Here is a 19,132-nt window from a genome sequence, read left to right as displayed (position 1 = left end):
CAATGAGACTATGTATCATGTTACTCAGTTCACTTTTTTCATTAATTGGTTCAATAACTTCTTAAACTGAGGCTTTGGCAGGAGTTGGATTTCATTATTAACTGTTTACTCCTTGCCATGTTTCTGAACAAACATAATTACAAAAACATGAGTGATTAGAACTAAAGAAAAAATTACTATAAAAGATCAAGAAAATGGAATATAGTTATGCAGGACATGAGCAAATTGTTTAGCTTTGAATTTCCTGGCGGTCAAAGCCAACAGTAAAATTTAATTATCAACATGACTCTCATTAAACGTAAGAGGAAAACAATATTAAAGGAGGAACAACATTCTTTTAAAACGCTTTCCTCTCTTTATGCCATTATGATAGGTAAACAATAGTGTGACTTCTAGATAAATTGTATTATGCTTGGAAGAGCTTGGTTATTAATTGATCCTGATATAATATTATGACATTTTCTCAGTTACAGCATTTGCTATCCATTTTTCAGAGTTCATATTTTCGATGGACCACGGAGTTCTCATCCAGCCTCTCTCCCTGGAAGATAGTTCTCTAAATAAACTTACATTTTCATATATATTTTTATGATTTTTAATATGTTTTATTGATTTTATACAGAGAGGAAGGGGGAGAGAGAGTGAGTTAGAAACATCGATGAGAGAGTGTCATCGATCAGCTGCCTCTTGCACACCCCCTACTGGGGATATGCCCGCAACCAAGGTACATGCCCTTGACCGGAATCGAACCCGGGACTTTTCAGTCCCCAAGCAGACGCTCTATCCATTGAGCCAAACCGGTCCCGGCTAAACTTACATTTTCAAAAGACAGCTTGTCTCAGCTTTGTTTAATTATCCTTTCAACTGCAAAATTGAGTCATTAATTTTAAATTATGGGTGAAATCCCCCTAACTCTGGAATTCCGTAATTATCTGGAAAAGACCAAGCAGTGACTATTTCTGGGACAATGCCAGAACATCGTTGTGTTTTTAAGATATACAATAATAAGAATTTAGTCACTTCTGTTTTAATAGTAATGGAATTTCTGACTGGGGAGTCCCACGCCACTGTAGAATGATGTCATAATAAGCTTCCCAATCAGACAGGCATATAATATTGTGTGATTTCAAAAACCTGAAACTTAGTTTCATTTCCAATGCTTTTTTTTTTTAAAGACTATGTTTGTGCTATAAACAGAACTGAGGAATACCGAGTTAGAGAAAATATAAGTTCAAAATGATCAGCCCTGCCAATTGATTCTCTTTTTTAAAATTCCTTGTTTTAAAATTCCTTGTTATAATGGGAGCTGCTATGTCCACAAACTCTGGTTTTGCCCCTCAGGAACTGAGTAGTAGTGAGAAAGTTATCTAACTTCTCTAAGCATGTTTTCCACTCTGTAAAAAATGACATGGTTACACTTACTAGGGTAGTTTCAAGGTGTAAGAGATGTATAGAATTGTACTTTATATGGTGTTTGATACATAGTATGTCTTTAGTAAATGGAGATAACTTACAATAGCAATGATGAATCTTATTAATAAATGTATCCTGGGATAATTCTACATTAGTCACTAGCCATTATAGAAAGAATCAGGCTTTTGAGCAGTGGTTCTCTATCCTGGTTATACACGAGAATCATGTGAAAACTTTGAAAAGTACTCCTTTATTAAATAAAAGAGCTATGCCCAGGCTCAATCACAGAGAGGGATATAATTGGTAGGTTTAATGCACACATTCCTCACCATAACTCAGTGTCTGTGGGTTGAATGTTCCTCAGATCACTCTAATGCACAACCAAGGTAGAGAACACTGCTGTAGAGTTTGAAATGGGTCTGAATTTCAGCTATCATTTATCATGTGATCTTGATCAACTATTTAATCTTACTAAGCTTTCATGTTCTTCACTGGTAAATTTAACATACATAAGCAGCTGTAATGTAAAGAAAGATGATGAATATAAGGAATGCAATGCAGTACCTAGCATACATACTTGGAGCAAGCAATTTCAGGAGGCTGGAAGGAGTTAAAGAAAATATCCTTCCAAAATAGTAGAGGGTGTGTATGTGTTGTTTTTGGTAACAACTCTTTTTCCAGCAGGCCATGTGATTCCAAATGAAAAGGTTAAAAGTAATCTATTAATATAGTTATCATTGAAAATAGGTTTGACTTACCACACTGTCCCGGCCTGCAGAGCAGAGGAGACTGTTATGGCTTTATCAAGGTCTTTGGTGAAGATTCCTGCTGATAAGCCATAGAAAGTATTGTTTGCTCTCTTGATCACATCATCTAAAGATTTAAACTTCATGATTTGCTGCACTGGTCCAAATATCTACACCACAAGAAATGAATGAAATAAATCAAAGTAACAGGTTAAAACAAGTATTTTAAATAATTTAGGATGATTTATAAGGCAGAAAATTATAGTATTTAAAGAATTTGCTTCTCATCATGTGTAAGAATAAAAATGGTAGCTGCTGGAATGCTAAGTTAAAATGTGTTAAGATCTCTTTGGAACAAGATGGGATACAAATAAGACATTATTCATTTTCTAGAATTGGAATTAATCTTCCAAGAACTTAATGATCATGCTTGAAATCATTAACTACAGAGTTGCTTTTCCATTTAGGAATGTTTTAAAATTTCTCCCTGGTTTTCCTCATCTTCCAAGTAATTACATAAACATAAACAACAAACCCCAAAAAGCAATGTTTATTCTACTAGATACATGAATAGGCATTGATTGGTAGTAATGTTTTAAATATCAGTTTACCATCAATTGAAATACCAACTATTATATTGGTCTTAAGATATTTTCATAATCAAGTTAGGTGAAACAACATGAATTTTTGTTCAGATTCTACACTTCAGCCAAATCTTACTCAATCACATACCAAACAGAATGATTCATTACTGCCAAAGCTTAAATCCTTATCCACCCCATACTAATCAAAGCATGAATTCATTGACAATGATTATAATCACAGCACAGGAAACAAATTCACAATTCGCTCGTTCTAGCCTGAACATTTTCACTTTTGCTGAACTCTCTAGTTAGTGCATCCCAAACACAACTCATTCTGTGCCTTACCTCATGGTAGGAGAAAAACAACTGGGGCTTCTCTTAAAAAGTAAACTCATATATTATTATTCCATAACACATATATTAAAAGTAAAGAGGGCTCCTCTGAGTGTTACCAGAATTTTCTCAGAAATGTCAATTAGAGAAGACAAAAATTAGAAAGGATAGTTTTACAATGTTTATTATTGCTCTAAGTATAGGAGGGGGAAGCTACCATTTCAGTAGAGGCTGAGTATAAACCCGAAGGTTATAAATCTAATGATATTGGTCTGTGAACCAGCTATTGTAATAGATGTGTTAATAGCTTACATAATTTTAATTGAACACAGCATATGGCCCCAGGCTCCTACTTTTATATATATGTGATTTCAGAAAGGGAGAGGTAGAAACATCAATGATGAGCGCGAATCACTGATTGGCTGCCTCCTACAGGATTAGGGATCTAGCCCACAACTGGGCACATGTCCTGACTGGGAATTGAACTGTGACCTCCTGGTTCATAGGTCAATGCTCACCACTGAGCACCATGGCCTAGGCAGGCTCCTACTCTGAAGTAACACACAAGCTATTTACCATGAATATTGTAGGAACATAATACATGCTTGAAGTTGTTTTTTAATTTTTCTAGTTCTATTTGCTGTTAACCAAGATAAGCAAGAATGACAGATCTAATAAGACAAATATTTGAAGTCAGCAAATGCAAGTTTAAATTCAGTGGAAGGCTGAACTAATGTGGAGAAAAGAAGTCGTTTGATTATCCATATGCATTTGCTTTTTTTGTTTTTTTCTGTTTCCAGATCGGAAATGGTTCTGCACTTTCCCCCTAATTTGATAACATTTTGGGAAAGAAAATAACCTACCTAGATTCTTTCATTTCATAAACTTGAAATAAACATTTATTGAATGAACAGAATATTAAAAAAAACAAAACAAAACAGAGAAATTGGACCACTCATCTATGGCTAATGGGCATGTGAAATCTATCAGCCACTCTGGAAAAACAGTTTGGGAGTTTCTTAAATAAACTGCATTTATCATCTGACTCAGCTATTGTCCTCCTGGGCATTTATACCAGAGAAATGAAGACTTAGTTCACACAAAAACCTATACACCAATGTTTATAGCAGCATTATCCTTATAAGTCCCAGACTGGAAACAACCCCAAAGTTCTTCAGTGGGTGAACGGTTTAACTGTGGCATATCATACTATGGACTACTATTCCGCAATAAAAAGGAAAAACTGTTCTTACATGCAGCAACCTAGATGAATCTATAGAGAAAGAATTGTGTTGAATGAAAAAAAGTGAATCCCAAAATGTTACATGAAGTCTGATTTCACTTAACATTCTTGTAATGACAAAATTATAGCACTAGGGAATAGATTTGTGGTTAAGGTAAGGCCAAGGTTGGGTAGAAGGGGCATGGATTAGGCTATTAAATGGAAGCATGAAGGTGTCATGTGGTGATGAAATGTGGTTCTGTTTTGACTGTTTCAATGTCAACATACTTGCTGTGATACTATTATTTTGCAAGATGTTACCATTGAAGGAAACTGGGTAAAGAGTACATGGATTTTTCTGTATTTCTCCTTACTACAGCAACTAAATCTACAATTACCTCAAAATAAAAAGCTTACATAAAAAGAACTGCATGTAATTTTATCCTTTTCAATTATTTTCAAATAGTTTCTTTCCAAAAGAGGAAAAGCAACATTAAACAGACAGTTTTCTATTACTTTAGGTCTGTGAAGGGAGCACCTAGAAATTGTTCGGCCTTCTGATCTGTATTTGGCTGGATATTGTTGGCCTGCCCAAATGAATTCCTTACTATTTTTAATTTAGTCTCAATCACAACTTTAAACCTTTATCAAGAACAGAAATAAAAAGTAGCATTTACTGAGAAAGATGTTCAAAGAGAGAATTTTCAAGGGACCCTGTGTACCCACACGCAGACAGAATGTGGCAACAGAGGGAACAGAGCAGAATGAAACCATTTACCTCCTCTTTGGCAATGCGCATCTCATCCGTAACATTAGAGAACACCGTGGGCTGGATAAAGTAGCCTTTATTCCCCCAGGAGCCTCCACCACATTCCAGCTTTGCCCCTTCTTTCTTCCCACTCTCGATGAGGTCCAGGATTTTCTCATATTGTTCCTTATCAATCTGTTTGAAAAATACCGCATGAAAAGGAAAAGAAACTTAACAACTTGTAAAGAAAACACATTGTGTGTGGCCTGTGACGGGGAGCTTCAGAATGCTATTGTTAAGTCAGACAATCAACACAGCAGACGGAGGCTCAGATTCATTCTTTGGGTATAGTTTACTTTCATCTGACTTTTGAAGACCTTTTTGATGATATTTCCATGTACCTTGAAGATAGAGATTTGTATTTAGTTTTGTTTTTTTTTTGTTTTTTTTAACAGTTGTATGGGAAAAGCCTATTGGCACTGCAAGCACATGACTCATTTTTTTTTCATCCTGGAAGAAATGCCTGTTAATAATCAAGCACACTGGAAACTATAGTCCTGACTGAAATAAAAAGATAATAGGAAAAAGGAACTTTGGTACTGGGTTGAATTAGAGCATCTGGAAAGAAGATGCTACTTTAGGAAGATTCCTGGACCTCTGTCTGGTTCTCCTCATTCCTGGTCATCCCTAATGGCTGGGTCTGTGCTGACCACAGCCTGGACATCCTTCCCACTTCAGGTCCCCTGGGGTCAATGTAAGTCTGGTTTTAATGTCTGGCGGTTGTCATCCCACTTCATAAAACGGGCCACATCTAAACATATAACAAACAAATAAAATCACAGAACTTGAATGAATAAATAAATTGAAAAATGAGTGCAGAGTTTTGTCTGGGAACAATAAGAGCACATACCTCCCCTTCGCGCACCAGAATTGGTGCCACCTGTTGCCTCCATTCCTACGTTGGGACATTGAAGGGTTGGGTGACTCCAAACCACTGGGGAAGACTGTTTTGTCTCAGGTGTGGCTGAGGTGAAGTTTTAAAGGGATATCTTCAGAGATCAAGGAGTTAAGGTGAGTTACCAGGCTAACTTGTCTTTTCTCACTACTTAAAAAAAAAAAGTTCTTTATTTTCTTCTTGGATTCTGAAATCTTCCCCATCTTTCAAGCCCAATAAAAGGTTTTATAAAGTTCTAACTGCATACAACCCAGCAACCATAGCCAATTAGATTGCAAATGCTATTTGAAAGTGGAAACCGTTTTTCTGAGATTGGCACACATTCTGTACAATGCTGCTCGATGTTCCTCAGTGCACAATATTTAATTGAACATTCCAAAAACAAAATGTTTCTTCATTTCCATCAGATAAATGAAGCTGTAGCATTGGTTTAATGAGAGGTAATATTTAAATTGCTGTATAATATTTAATACAACCAGGCTAAGAGTGAAGTTAGGTAGCTCTGCCTGGTGAAGATATTCTGTTAATAAATAGTCCAAGATCCTTGCACTTCCATACAAAACGTCTCTGGCCTATTCCAATACATTAATCTGACTATGCCTCCAAAAATTCTTTAATCTCATGATGTATTTTTGGTGACAAGGCAATCCTTGCTTATGCACTGGCATATAAAGGCTAAAGAATTATTTGTTAGAAAACGAATATGGTCATTCATTTCTAAAAATAGAGGAATTTATATTTTATTGTATTGTTACTGACAATGTGGTCAGACAACCAGCACTATGTTATTCATAGTGCTGGTAGCAATGTTAACAATAGCAATGTTATAGCAAAATGTGACTCCAAAATAAACACAGAGTATAAAGGGATAATACTAAGCTACTTTACCTCGACAGTTATTTTTGAGCTTTTATGTCAGAATATTTGGCATTGCCTAACTCCTAAGATTTTCCTACTAGGATATCTTGCATGAGCAGGAAACTACAAGACAGCCTTTTAACATATCTCAGCTATAAACTTTATGAGGTTGGATATCATAATCTGTTTCTTTTGGCATTTCCAGGTACCTGTCCCAGGGTTTTGCTGATAAGTTGGGGTTAATCAAATTTATCTTGGCTTAGTGAGTAAGTCAATAACAGTGTTTTTCCCCCCAAATCAACAGTGTGGAACAGCATATAAGAATATTGTGAAAGAATAGAGCCTCTGAGCTTAATATGTAGTCTCTAGAGCAGGATTTTTTAACAGTGGCCCTACTGACATTTGGGCCAGAAAAGTCTTTGATGTGAGTCTCTCCTGTGCATTGTAAGATGTTAAGAAACATCTCCGGCTTCTACCCGCTAGGTGACAGTAGAAACACCCCAAAGGTCCAGGATTATTGTAACAGATAATCAAGAACGAACTGGGCAAGGAAGAGGGAAAATGTCACCTGTGAATAAGAGAAAGTTAAAGAAAGAGACACTCTTATTGGTACTGGTTCTAGGAAGACAGAAGAAAAGGGGAACTCTAGAGGAGTGATTGGCTTTTAACTACAAAGATGAGAAGTTTGCTACAAACCCAGGAACTCAAGACCTTTTATGACACTGGTGTCACCATTAGAGCAACTGAAAGCATTGGAGAGAATTTAGAAATGTGCTGGGTGCCTCTCTCTGTGGGATGGAAACGGAGACAAAGGATTGATTCTGAGGAAGAACCAAGTGATATACTTGTTTAAGACAGTCCAAGTGGACAGGAAACTATATATAGAAATCAAGAGGTGTGCAGATGGAAGAAAACAAAAAGTTTATGTCAATTGTTATTTTCACTCACACCTTTAATCCCCAACATGACTGTTAAACTCTTAGATGTAAAAATTTTGGGAGTTAGATTGGTTTTTAAATCCTACTGTTATAATACTGTCACCTCGGAAGATACATATCTGGGAGGTAATGCTTTTCAATAAAAACTAGGTCTAAAGAGGACACTTTATTTCGTCCCCTGAAAAGGCTGTTCCTTCATTACACACTCACCTGAGGGCCTTGATTGACTCCTGGGGTCAGAGGATTCCCAAGAACATACTTTTTAGCCCGCTCAACACTCCTCCGAACAAACTCATCGTAAATTGATTCTTCCACAAAAAGCCGGGATGCGGCTATACAGCACTGGCCCTGGTGGTAGAACAGCCCACGGTGTGCAAATTCCACAGCATTGTCCACTGCAACGAAGACATGCATGTTAAAGAAGAGATATTTTCTAAAGATGATGCATTTTTAAACACCTTTCTTAAAGGCGAGCCATGTAGCCAGATATTGATTCAATATACTCCACTTCTTATCAGCCAGGTGACAAATTAACCTTTCTAATCCTTCCTGATTTTGAAATGACAGCAACAAGTAGTAGAATCTGAATGTGGTGGTTGGCCTTAGTCCAACATGTCTCAGGGTATCTCACTCTTCTTAATATGATGCTAATATTTAAAGGTATGGAATTAAAAAAAAAAAACATATTAGGGCTCCGAAATGTCAAACCATTAGTGCATCTAGAGTTCAACTGGGAGAATAGTAAACTATTGCAAACCAGAAAGAAAGAGTGTCTGTTAGACTTAATCTAGCGTTATCACATTAGGACAAGCTAAGAGATTTTTCAAGAGTTAATTCTGGACTCTTATTAGGGCCTTACACTTTGACGTTAGAAGCAAGCCCCCTTTGTAAATTTCAAGGTCACTGGGTGACATTGCCGGACACCAGAAAGGACGGAGTGAAAAGTGAACAAGGGGCTTCTACTCACTGTCTGCGTCAGCAAACACAATGCAAGGGCTCTTTCCGCCAAGCTCCAGGGTCACCCTCTTCAGATTGCTTTTCCCTGCAGCTTCTTTGATCATTTTGCCAACCTGAAATGGAGCGTTACAAAAGAGGAGGCTTAGCCTGCTCTCATGAAGGCAGGCTTATATAGCATTTTACGTTTATACGGCTGGGGCCCTTTTCTTTAACCCTAGAAGGCCCACCTGCAGCCAAAGAGACAGGAGTTAGGCTGGGCCAGCAACAGCATCCAGGGAGGCTGAGCTGCTGGCCTTTCAGAATGTTCATGGAAGAGAGAGCCCCAAATAAAGAGTTCAGTGGGAGGCTCGGCTGTGTAAGTTTTACAATCTACAGGGCAACATTACATTTTTTTCATACAAATCACTGTAGCCTGATTTATATTTTCTATCATACACTGGGCCTAACCATACGCCAAGGTCTAACTGGTCCTATTTCTCATCAGGGAAAGGAATGAGCCCACTGAAAACAGCTCACTCCAGTCCTTCTGAGTTGGTAACATGTATTTAGTTTCATCTCAGCCACATCTGCTTATGTTCTATAAACATGCTTGAAGGTTCGAATAAGGAACAAATCATTGAAAGAGAACTTTTGTTTTAAGGAAATGTCGGCTTAAAAACAGTTACATGAAACACACTTCTGACAGACCTCCTTAAGGACTGGCCTAAGGAAACGATGTTACCTCCGTAGATCCAGTGAAGGCCACTTTGTCCACATCCATGTGGGAAGAAATGGCAGCCCCTGCAGTCGGCCCGTACCCGGGGACAATGTTCACCACGCCAGGAGGAAACCCTGCCTGCAAGGTGCAAAGTGAAACAATTACGACAGAAACGAGAAGAACATGGGATCGGAGCTGCCACTCTGTGTTAACTTTATGAACTTCCATATCAAACAAGATTCACTTAAGTGATTTCACTATTATTATTACTATTATTATTATTTCATTTGTTCCCACTAAAATAACCCCAATGGTTGGTTGCATTGTTGAGGGAACACTTCTTCTCAGAAGTCCATGCTTGACTTTTATAGATCATTGCTCCAGTGATGGCTGTCTCAAATGACATAATAGCAAATCAAAAGGATAGTCTGTATAGAAGTGTCTGGCCAATTACTCACATAGAAGGAAAGCAAAAAGAAGCTAAAAAGAATCCCACATTTTAGTTTCTACCTGTTGATTGTTCAGGGCATAACAACTGGGGTACAAATTCCCATGGGCATTATGTGATCAGTACAATGTTAGATAAGAACTATCAAGCATTCACGATTAAGGTACACAGATTGATTTTTTTCCTAGTTAAATAATTACCAGGTAGAAAACAGTGTTGCAACTGACACGGGCACATTAAAATTCCATATTATTTATATCACAATGCCTCATTTGCTTTAAATTTTATTTTTTCAATTACAGTTTACATTCAGTATTATTTTTGTATTAGTTTCAAGGGCACGGCATAATGGTTGGGTAATCATATACACTACTAAGTGACCCTCCCGATATTTCAAGTACCCAGGGCACCATACAATTATTGTAATATTATTGACTATATTCCCTATCCTGTGCTGTACATCCCTGAAACTGTTTTTTCAATTACTAAGCTGTATTTCTTAATCCCTCCCCCTTATTTTCACTGAGTTCTTCAACCCTCCATCTGCTTTCTCTTTTCACTTTTTAAAATTTGAAGTGAAGAGTCTTTTTAAAATATGGGTTCAGTATTCCTAAATTTATGTTTCTAGTGTCCAAGAAGGTACATGTAGAGGAAGCCACAGTAGAAAAGAGAATGTCAGCAGATCCCCTAGTGAGCAGATGTGTTTAAAAATAATGTGGCTCAACATGATGAGCAAGCGTATTGGCACAGAGGCCTCCAACATGCGGATGAGCTATTTAGACAATTTGCAGAAACTCCAGACCATTAATGGCAGTTATAAACCAACATGAATTTCAACATTTTAGTGAAAATTGTATCAATTTTACTATGAATTTGCATTTATGAGAGTTGGGATCAAGAAACAAAAAAGTGAGACAACTGTTTGACATGAAGCCTCTGAGTCTGGCGCCCTGTCTCCCTGTGGGCAGAGGTTCATTTTGGTTGACTGCCCGCGGAGCGCCCAGCCAGCGGCCATGCTAAATGTGTCTGCACTGGACAGGAGCCCTTGGCAAGTAATGCAGTTTACAGTAGCAGCAAATGAGGTCTTCCTATTGGAAGGCAGGACTCCTGAGTCTTGTGCATATTTTGATTTAGGAGACTTACCTCTTTTATTAAAGACGCCACGTGAAGAGCAGTGAGAGGAGTTTGCTCTGCCGGTTTGACAACCACCGTGTTCCCGCAGCTGAGGGCAGGCCCTATTTTCCAAATCAACATTACCAACGGGAAATTCCACTAGAAGGCAATAGGAAACAATAGAGTCATTGAATCGCTGAAAGCCACACTCACTAATCTAACTTCTACATTATACACTTCCTGTAGATGTTAAATAATAACTGTAATAGGTTTGTTTAATCGTCAAGAGTATTCCGACTAAATTATTTGCTAAAAGCAACTCATAAGTGCTAAGGAGATCAGAAGAAACTGGACAGAGAAGAGTAGCACGAGGGGGGCACAACATATCAAGTGCTGTTATCCTGAGCTTTTTCTACCATGAAAAAAAAAAATACCAAAAAACACCACTGCATGGTTTGGAAATCAAGCATTACTACTAAACATTTTATAAGTTTTATGTAAGTGTTTAAAAATGTGGTTATTCCTCTGTCTGTATGCAGATAATCTATTATAACTATTTACCCAATAACATTAATTAGTAGCATTTATTTCTAAGACAAATATCTTTTTCAAGACAAAAGCAGTTTAGGGTCTGAAATGCCAAGAGCTTGGTTCACATCTTAGTTCAACCACCAACGGGCCATGTGAATTCAGACGAGTTGCATGCTCTCTCAGCATGAATTCATCATCTATGCATGCTGATACACGTCTTCTCTATCTCGGAAAGTTGTCCTGGAGATGCATGGAGAAAGTGGGCCAAGTACTTAACATAGTGACTGGTTCCTCATAGGCAGGCAGTAAATATTAGCTATTAGTTGTATTAGAGATTGTGTTGTTTTATTGGAATTTTTGAACTAAGAAGAAATTTCACTCAAAACGATGATATGTATACATTATATACATTTCAATCTCACTGAAGCAGAAGGTAAGTCATTGCTACTTCCTCCTCTAGGAACTCTGGGACATTTTATCATTGTTTTATTTGACCTTTTAAAATATGATGTTAAAATGCAATCTAGATAGTTTCCTATTTGTAGGGCTCAAAAGAAAAATCTTCATAATTCTGCTTTAAAATAGTAGCTTCTCTATCAGGAATTTTAAGTATCAAAGCTTCTTATGTAAAGGGAGGCTATATTCCATACAGTGTTCCGATAGTTTCTTCCATTTTAACTTAAAAAATTCACTCAGGACTTGAAAAGAGTATATAATGCTGCTTTTTAAAAACAAAGAGCCTCAAAAAGAGTATATAATATGGCATTTAAAAAAAAACACAAAACACCATTGAGTAAAAGGTCAAGTTTGTTGATGTTGTAATACTGAAACACACTCAAGAGATATGCAGGATATAGATAGATTTCTAGATTGTGTAATACATTTCCAAGGAATTAAGTCACAGAGACACACAAGTTCAACAGTTACTACATTTGTCACATATTTGGCAAACATCTAACCATCCATTTGTGCTGGAGAAAGCCTCATTACCAAATGAAATACAATTAGAACTCGTTTTCTAAGATAGAAAATTAAATAGGAGACCAACTTACAGGAATGATTTGGCCACACACCCCAATAGGCTCATGTCTTGTGTAAGTAAAAAAGTCTCCATCTAGGAAATAAAACACATTATCATTTACATATAATGTGACTGATATTCATGAAATGGTAATTTGGGGCTGATGCGGGAAAAGGTATAGACAGCAATAATAAAATAAGAAGGTATCTCTAAGTATTTTCAAAATAAAAATTTGAGCTATCAAATAGCATTTTTTTAAACTAAATATTTATTACTGAAAGCATTACATATGTCGCCCTTCCCCTCCCCCCCATTGACCCCTACTAGCCTGTCCCCACCCCCCACCCCAGGCTTTCACACCCCTATTATCTGTGTCCATGGGTTATGCATGCATGCATACACGTTCTTTGGTCTCTTCTCACCACTGCCTTCCCTCTGAGGTTCTACAGACTGTTCTATGCTTCTATGTCTTAGAATCTATTTTTCCAGCAGTTTATTTTGTACATTAGTTTCCACATTTGAGTCTTACATAGCAATTTGAAATGAGAGAAACCATAAAACCGAATTAGGCCAAAGCCAAAATGCAAAATTGGAAAGTATCTGAAAGACTCTTAATTCTCTCTCTCACCATGCAGGAAGGCTGCTTTCTAAAGCATCCCTTTTCTCCAAGTTTCCTTTCTTTCATAAGAAAGGAAGTAAAAAGTGGGTGACTAAGAAAAGAACTATTAAAGTTATGTTTCTGGAAGCTCTAAGCTCTAAAAATGATGGAAACATTTTTAAGTAATATAATTTAAACAATAATAAAATTGAAAAGCAGAATTAAAAAAAAAATCTCAAGAGCAATAAATCTTTCCTACTAGCATGTCCTAATTTGTTTTTTCCTACCAAACAATAAAAGCAAACTCTTAATCCATGAAAAGAAATGTCCAACGTACATTTCTTTTCCATTTGGACTTGACTGCTTCATATGCCTCAGAGTTTGATGTGGCTGTCCTGAGGTCACATTGTGCTGTGTTTTCTCTGGCCCAGTTCCCCCCAAAACTTCCTGGCTATCATAGCAAGAAGGCTCCTTATCAAAAGCTATTGGCACTTTAACTGACTTCGCCCATTTTGTCAAAGGGTTAAGTAAGAGTTTCTAAAATAGCCACATTTCTTGGTATCACCAGGCTTTCGTTCTCCCCTTTTAACTTCCTGGCTCTCACTTCTAACCTGCTGGACGCTCTAATTACATAGGAAACACTCATCAGGGCCAGCCCTGGAGGGTGCAGTATTTCTATAGTCAGTAAGTTTATATGAATCAACTTCTACCCATCATGTCTTCCAAAATGATGCTTTTTAAATATCCCTATCCCATCATGTGCATAGTATTTTAGTAAACACTAACACACAAGCTCTTCACTCACACAAATTCTCAAATCAGGCTATAAAAACAGTCCATGTGTGAACTGGTTTGTTTAATTAACCTGATATAACTAAGCTGAGACCAGCCACAGACGATCATAAGTGACTCACACATGACATGCAAAGTGGCTTAAATAATTACAATTTAGAAAGGGTCTAAGTGCCTCTAGGAATAAAACCTACATAAATAATTTCAGTGGCCCTCTTTGAAAAGTTTGGACCCTTAGAAAGAAAATTGCCTTAAGTCAGTAATTCAAGCACAATAATGTTTCCATTTTAATATTTTCTAGAATATCTATAGTGTTATCTTCTGCACTGATTATGCTGAAACAATTTTAAAAGCCACATGATGAATTATAGCCGAACTTCCAGGTTCAGAACTGCATTGTCTCAAAGTCGGGAAGACGATAATTTTGCCTTATTTGGTTCACATCTTTAAAGGGGGTGTTTGCAATTATTCAGCTCTACAGTCATCTCCTCAGAGCTACTTACCAATAGGTATTGTGCGGCCCTGGATCTTGTCAGCCCACCCTGCACAGTAGCGCAATGTCTTTATGCAGCCTCCTAAATCCATCAGATATGCATTGGAAAATAGTTTCCCACCATTCATTGCCTCCATTGTCTGGGGGGGTGGAAAAAAGGATCAAACCTCAAATCTAAACTTCCGTAAATTTTTAGATTAAATATATATAGTTAATGTTTTGAATAATGATGCCCTAATACATTCTGGAAATAGAAGTCATCTTGTTTACTAGTAACCTCCTTTAAAAGGAGACTGAAGAAGGAGGTAAGATGACTTGCTTTGATTTGCTTAAGATCATAGAGCAAGATCTAGACAGAAAGGTTAATAAGATTCTGGTTTCTAAACCCTGGGGCTCCTTCTGTCCCATTCTGAATGTCCTCTAACTCACCAACTTTCTAGGAAGTGTCATAATTTGATACACACAACCAGTCTCCTTAGACAGTTCAGGGTTCCAACAAGATTTCACTGTACAATACAAATGTGGCTGACAAATTTTGTGTCAGTGGCTATTAGTGATGCTTCAATATTTATTTTTAATTTTTGCATTCCATCTGCATAGAAGCAATTAATTCACACAAAGTGAAGAGGCCCCTGGATCTTTCATCTATGAGTTTCTTTAGCAGACTTTTTAATTGTGAAACTCCCAGTTTTGCCATTATTGTCATAATTATTATTTTTTTTATATGTTTTTGTTGATTTTCAGAGAGAGGAAGGGAGAGCCAGGTAGAAACATCAATGATGAGAGAGAATAATCGATCGACTACCTCGTGCATGGCCCACATTGGGGATTGAGCCACAATCTGGGCATGTGCCCTGACTGGGAATTGAACCATGACCTCCTGGTTCATGAGTCCACGTTCAACCACTCAACCACACTGGCCAGGCTCATAATTATTGTTTTAATGGTCAGGCTGTAAAGTTCAACATTTTTTAGTCTTGTGTCCTAGCATTATCAGGTGATCGCTCTCCTCTTTTCCTCCCTTCCTTTTGGAATTTAATGTTCTCTGGGTCAGGAAATACAGATGATAAGCTATTAAATCTTTTCCTCATGTATAATTTGTCTTTGCCTTATATTGCACACCATCTCAAAATTCAATTACACATGCCTTTTGTATGCCTATTCTATTTTCCCCCTGAGGATCTTATGATGAGGAAAACATTCAACTCTCTATAATCCACATATCAGATAATTTAAAGAAGCCAATTTTGGCAAATTCTTTCCTCCTACGGGACATTTTGGTTAATGTAGTTTTATTTTAAACCCTTCTAATTGCATAGTTTTATATATTTTGAATCTTTGAGTAATAAATTGTGTTTTGAGGAACTAGAATTGCTAATGTTGACTTTTTAAACAAATGTAGGCCTCTTTGTTACTGTTAGTTAAGAATCTAAAAGTAATAAATATTTACTCTGGAACCTGATCTTGTATTGGTTTGTGTTAAATTTGCTTCACTGTAACACCCAATTGAGAAGAAAATGAGGAAGTAATTGCCCTATCCATTTTATGTGCTTACTCATCTAACTGTTAAAATGTTTTTTTTAAAAAGTAGCATACATAAAATAATTTGTATAAACACATGAATAATTGGATTTTTTTCTTTATTCCTCACCTTTTCACCTGTATAAAACACATAATGTAATCAAGACCATTGTAAGCACACTCATTTCAAGAAGGGAAAAGGGGGGCATTTATTAAGTGTCTTGGAGGGCTAGATTAAGAAAAAATAAGATATAGAAATATTTTAGGCACCTTTAAAAAACTCTATACGATTTTCTACTTAAAGAGGTCAGTGGTCAAATAAGTTAGAGAAATTCATATATATTTTCCAGGATACATGGTACCTTGTCAATCACTCAGAAATTCCATAGTGAAGGAAAGAAATTTGTTTAATTTGATTTAACTCGGGGCTTGCCAAAGTTTAAACTGTAGAATCTACTCTTGAAGTAGAAGTTAACATCATCCAGAACCGGAATACAGGTTTCTATTTAAAAACAAACTCAATGATAATGTTCCTGTATGAGAGCTGGTAGATAAAGTCTCTTTGATTTCTTTGCGGAGAGCATGTAGTGATCACCAAAATCAAAACAACTTGCAATCCAAACAATGAATGCTTTCTAGGGGTCTCACTAGCTGCCTGGTTTGGCTTGTACTCACTGCCAGCAGCAGACGATCTCTTTCAATTAAATCTGCCAACTTGTACAGAAGCCGTCCCCTGTCCGAAGCATCCATAGTACGCCAGGGAGAGCCAATCTGAAAGGCCTGTCGTGCAGCCTTCACTGCTTTGTTAACATCCTCCTGCAAGTCAAAGTTAATTCAATTCAGTAGGTTAAATACATTAGCAAATCTGGTGGCAATCTATCAATATATATATTTATAAAAGCCTAAGCAATTGTTCGACTGGTAGCTATGATGCTCACTGACCACCAGGGGGCAGATGCTCAACACACAAATATGAAAACATGGATCAGACTGATGAATCTCAGAGGGAAGTGGGGAGTGGGGAGGGCAGGAAGAGATTAACCAAAGATATTATATACATACTAGAGGCCCAGTGCTCAGATTCATGCACAGGTGGGGCTCCTTAGCCTGGCCGGTGGGTATCGGGCCAAAACTGGCAGTCCGATATCCCCCAAGGGGTCCCAGCTTGTGAGGGGGTGCCAGGCCAAGGACCCCATTGGTGCATGAATCCATGCACTGGGCCTCTCCTCTCGTAAGCCTATAAAACAGACTAAGGTGCCTCAGAAGCAGCCCCAGAGTATCTTCATCAGCTCAAAGTCTATCACATTGTATCAACACAACTACTGTACATTGGGATTACACCTGCTGCCTGATCTTTAAAATGACTAGTTCCCCACACATAGTTCATGCTTGATTTTGTAGGGCAAAAATATAGTATTTTAAGATCTCATTTGAGTACTTGCCCTATGTCAAGGAAGTTTCTAATTACCTCACACATATTAACTTATTTCATTCTCAATAATTTTATGAAACAAATATGTTTCCCATTTTACAGATGAAGAAACTGAAGCAAAGAGAGAGTTGTCCAAGGTGAATAGTTGAAAGTGGCCGAAATGAGTTTTACACGGAGGCTGTCTGACTGTGGAGCCTTGGCTCTTCACAATGTCTTTACAGTGCTTTGGTGACTTGGTTACCCAGAGCTCCAGGAAAAGCTCAAGATCTAACATGGTGATTATCCTCTTTAATCTCCGGGACGCTACGGTCTGTGCATTCTCTCAGGAAGAACCTATTAAACCAGAGGTAGAGAACCTTTTTTCTGCCAAGGGCCATTTGCATATTTATAACTTCATTTGCAGGCCATACAAAATTATCAACTTAAAATTTATCCTGCTATATTTGGTCGAACATTTCATTAACTCACCCCCAAGGCCTTGGCAGGGCCAGACCAAATGATTTTGAGGGCCTTATAAACCCCGGGACAGACATTTCCCAACCCTGTATAGAAGGGTGAATAAGAACTTTTTCTTGTTGAAGAGGAAACTTTATAAACATATTGCTCAATCCTTTTGTGCAGCAGCAAAAAGGCATACAGGCATACAGGTAGTAAAAATGGCACAGAGAGGGTCTGCATGTGACAACTGCTCATTTTCCACTCTTATTTCCCAACTGGGTACAAAAAGATGCTTTTGAATCCCTAAGTAGGTAAATAGTCAATTTATTTTCTTTCTTTCTCTTTCTCTTCCTCTTGCTCTCCCCCGTCCCCCCTTCTTTCTTCCTTTCTTTTTGAAAACAAAACAAAAAAAAATTGCATTACTTCAAGTAAAAGTCAAATAAGTAATGCTACACTCAGTCTAGCCTCCTTGCCTTCACCCACACTGCCTTCATTCTCATTCTTTTTTCTGACCTGGGTTTAATATTCCTGTTCCTTCCTAGTCCACCTCGTTACACACTTTTCCACGATCACTCCATTCCCTACAGATTCTGCTTCATACCTCTTCTGAGCTTCTACCAGAATATACAAATTACAAAAGTCTCCACCTCTGCCATTATTACTTCATGTGTGCTTTTCTTTTCTTTTCTCCATCAAACCAGTTGCAAAAACATAGATTGCTTTTTCCTTTTTTTTTTTTTTTGTATACAGGTCTGGCCACAATCATAGCTAAGTCTCTGGCCCACAGGTAGCATCTTTCTGCAGGAGACATAATTTTTTGAGACTCTGAGGGGGAAAAATTATTCTATTGTACATTAAAATTATTAATTTTAGAGAGAGAAATAATCGATTTGTTGTTTCACCTATTTATGCATTTATTGGTTGATGGTTGAATGAGAATTGAACCCATAACCTTCGTGTATAGGGATGAAGCTTTCCCCAACTCAGAAACCTGGTCACGGCCCTATTCTACATTTTTTAAAGTTTCCCACAATTAAATTAAACCTCATTCAAAGATGACATTACCCCCTTGAGAGGCATGGACTTCAAATTAATATCTCCTGCCTTAGGTTATGTTCAATTAAGAAACCTAAACTTATAAGCCTGCAAATTAATATAAAAACCAATGAACTATTTTTGCAGTATTTATCGCCATTCTAAAATGATTTGGGGTGAGAGGGAAATTTCAGAAGTGTAATCTGGTCTGATTAAGATGATATTTACAGAGTACAAGCAAACATTCTTTCACTATCAT

General features: G+C 37.4%; 1 protein-coding gene and 1 long non-coding RNA gene across 2 annotated transcripts in view; one reads left to right on the top strand and one right to left on the bottom strand.

Moving 5' to 3' along the window:
- The window catches only part of LOC311630502, a 760,408-nt gene that overhangs the window by 316,073 nt on the left and 425,203 nt on the right, over positions 1–19,132 (top strand). The gene's annotated exons all lie outside the window — the stretch shown is intronic.
- Positions 1–19,132, bottom strand: part of ALDH1A1 (aldehyde dehydrogenase 1 family member A1) — a 43,727-nt gene that overhangs the window by 6,362 nt on the left and 18,233 nt on the right. The window contains exons 3-11 of the mRNA XM_084899522.1: positions 16,644–16,784; positions 14,458–14,587; positions 12,596–12,657; positions 11,043–11,171; positions 9,476–9,589; positions 8,765–8,867; positions 8,008–8,192; positions 5,077–5,241; positions 2,172–2,329 (exon numbers count right to left, since the gene is read on the bottom strand). Of these exons, the coding sequence (XP_084755648.1) occupies positions 2,172–2,329; positions 5,077–5,241; positions 8,008–8,192; positions 8,765–8,867; positions 9,476–9,589; positions 11,043–11,171; positions 12,596–12,657; positions 14,458–14,587; positions 16,644–16,784 (1,187 nt within the window). The remainder of the gene's footprint in view (positions 1–2,171; positions 2,330–5,076; positions 5,242–8,007; positions 8,193–8,764; positions 8,868–9,475; positions 9,590–11,042; positions 11,172–12,595; positions 12,658–14,457; positions 14,588–16,643; positions 16,785–19,132) is intronic.

Source organism: Pipistrellus hanaki, assembly GCF_964339955.1.
Source record: "Pipistrellus hanaki genome assembly, chromosome: 11".
Lineage (NCBI taxonomy): Eukaryota > Metazoa > Chordata > Mammalia > Chiroptera > Vespertilionidae > Pipistrellus > Pipistrellus hanaki.
The sequence above is the reverse complement of the archived record's forward strand: the minus strand, read 5'-3'. Positions and strand labels throughout refer to the sequence as shown.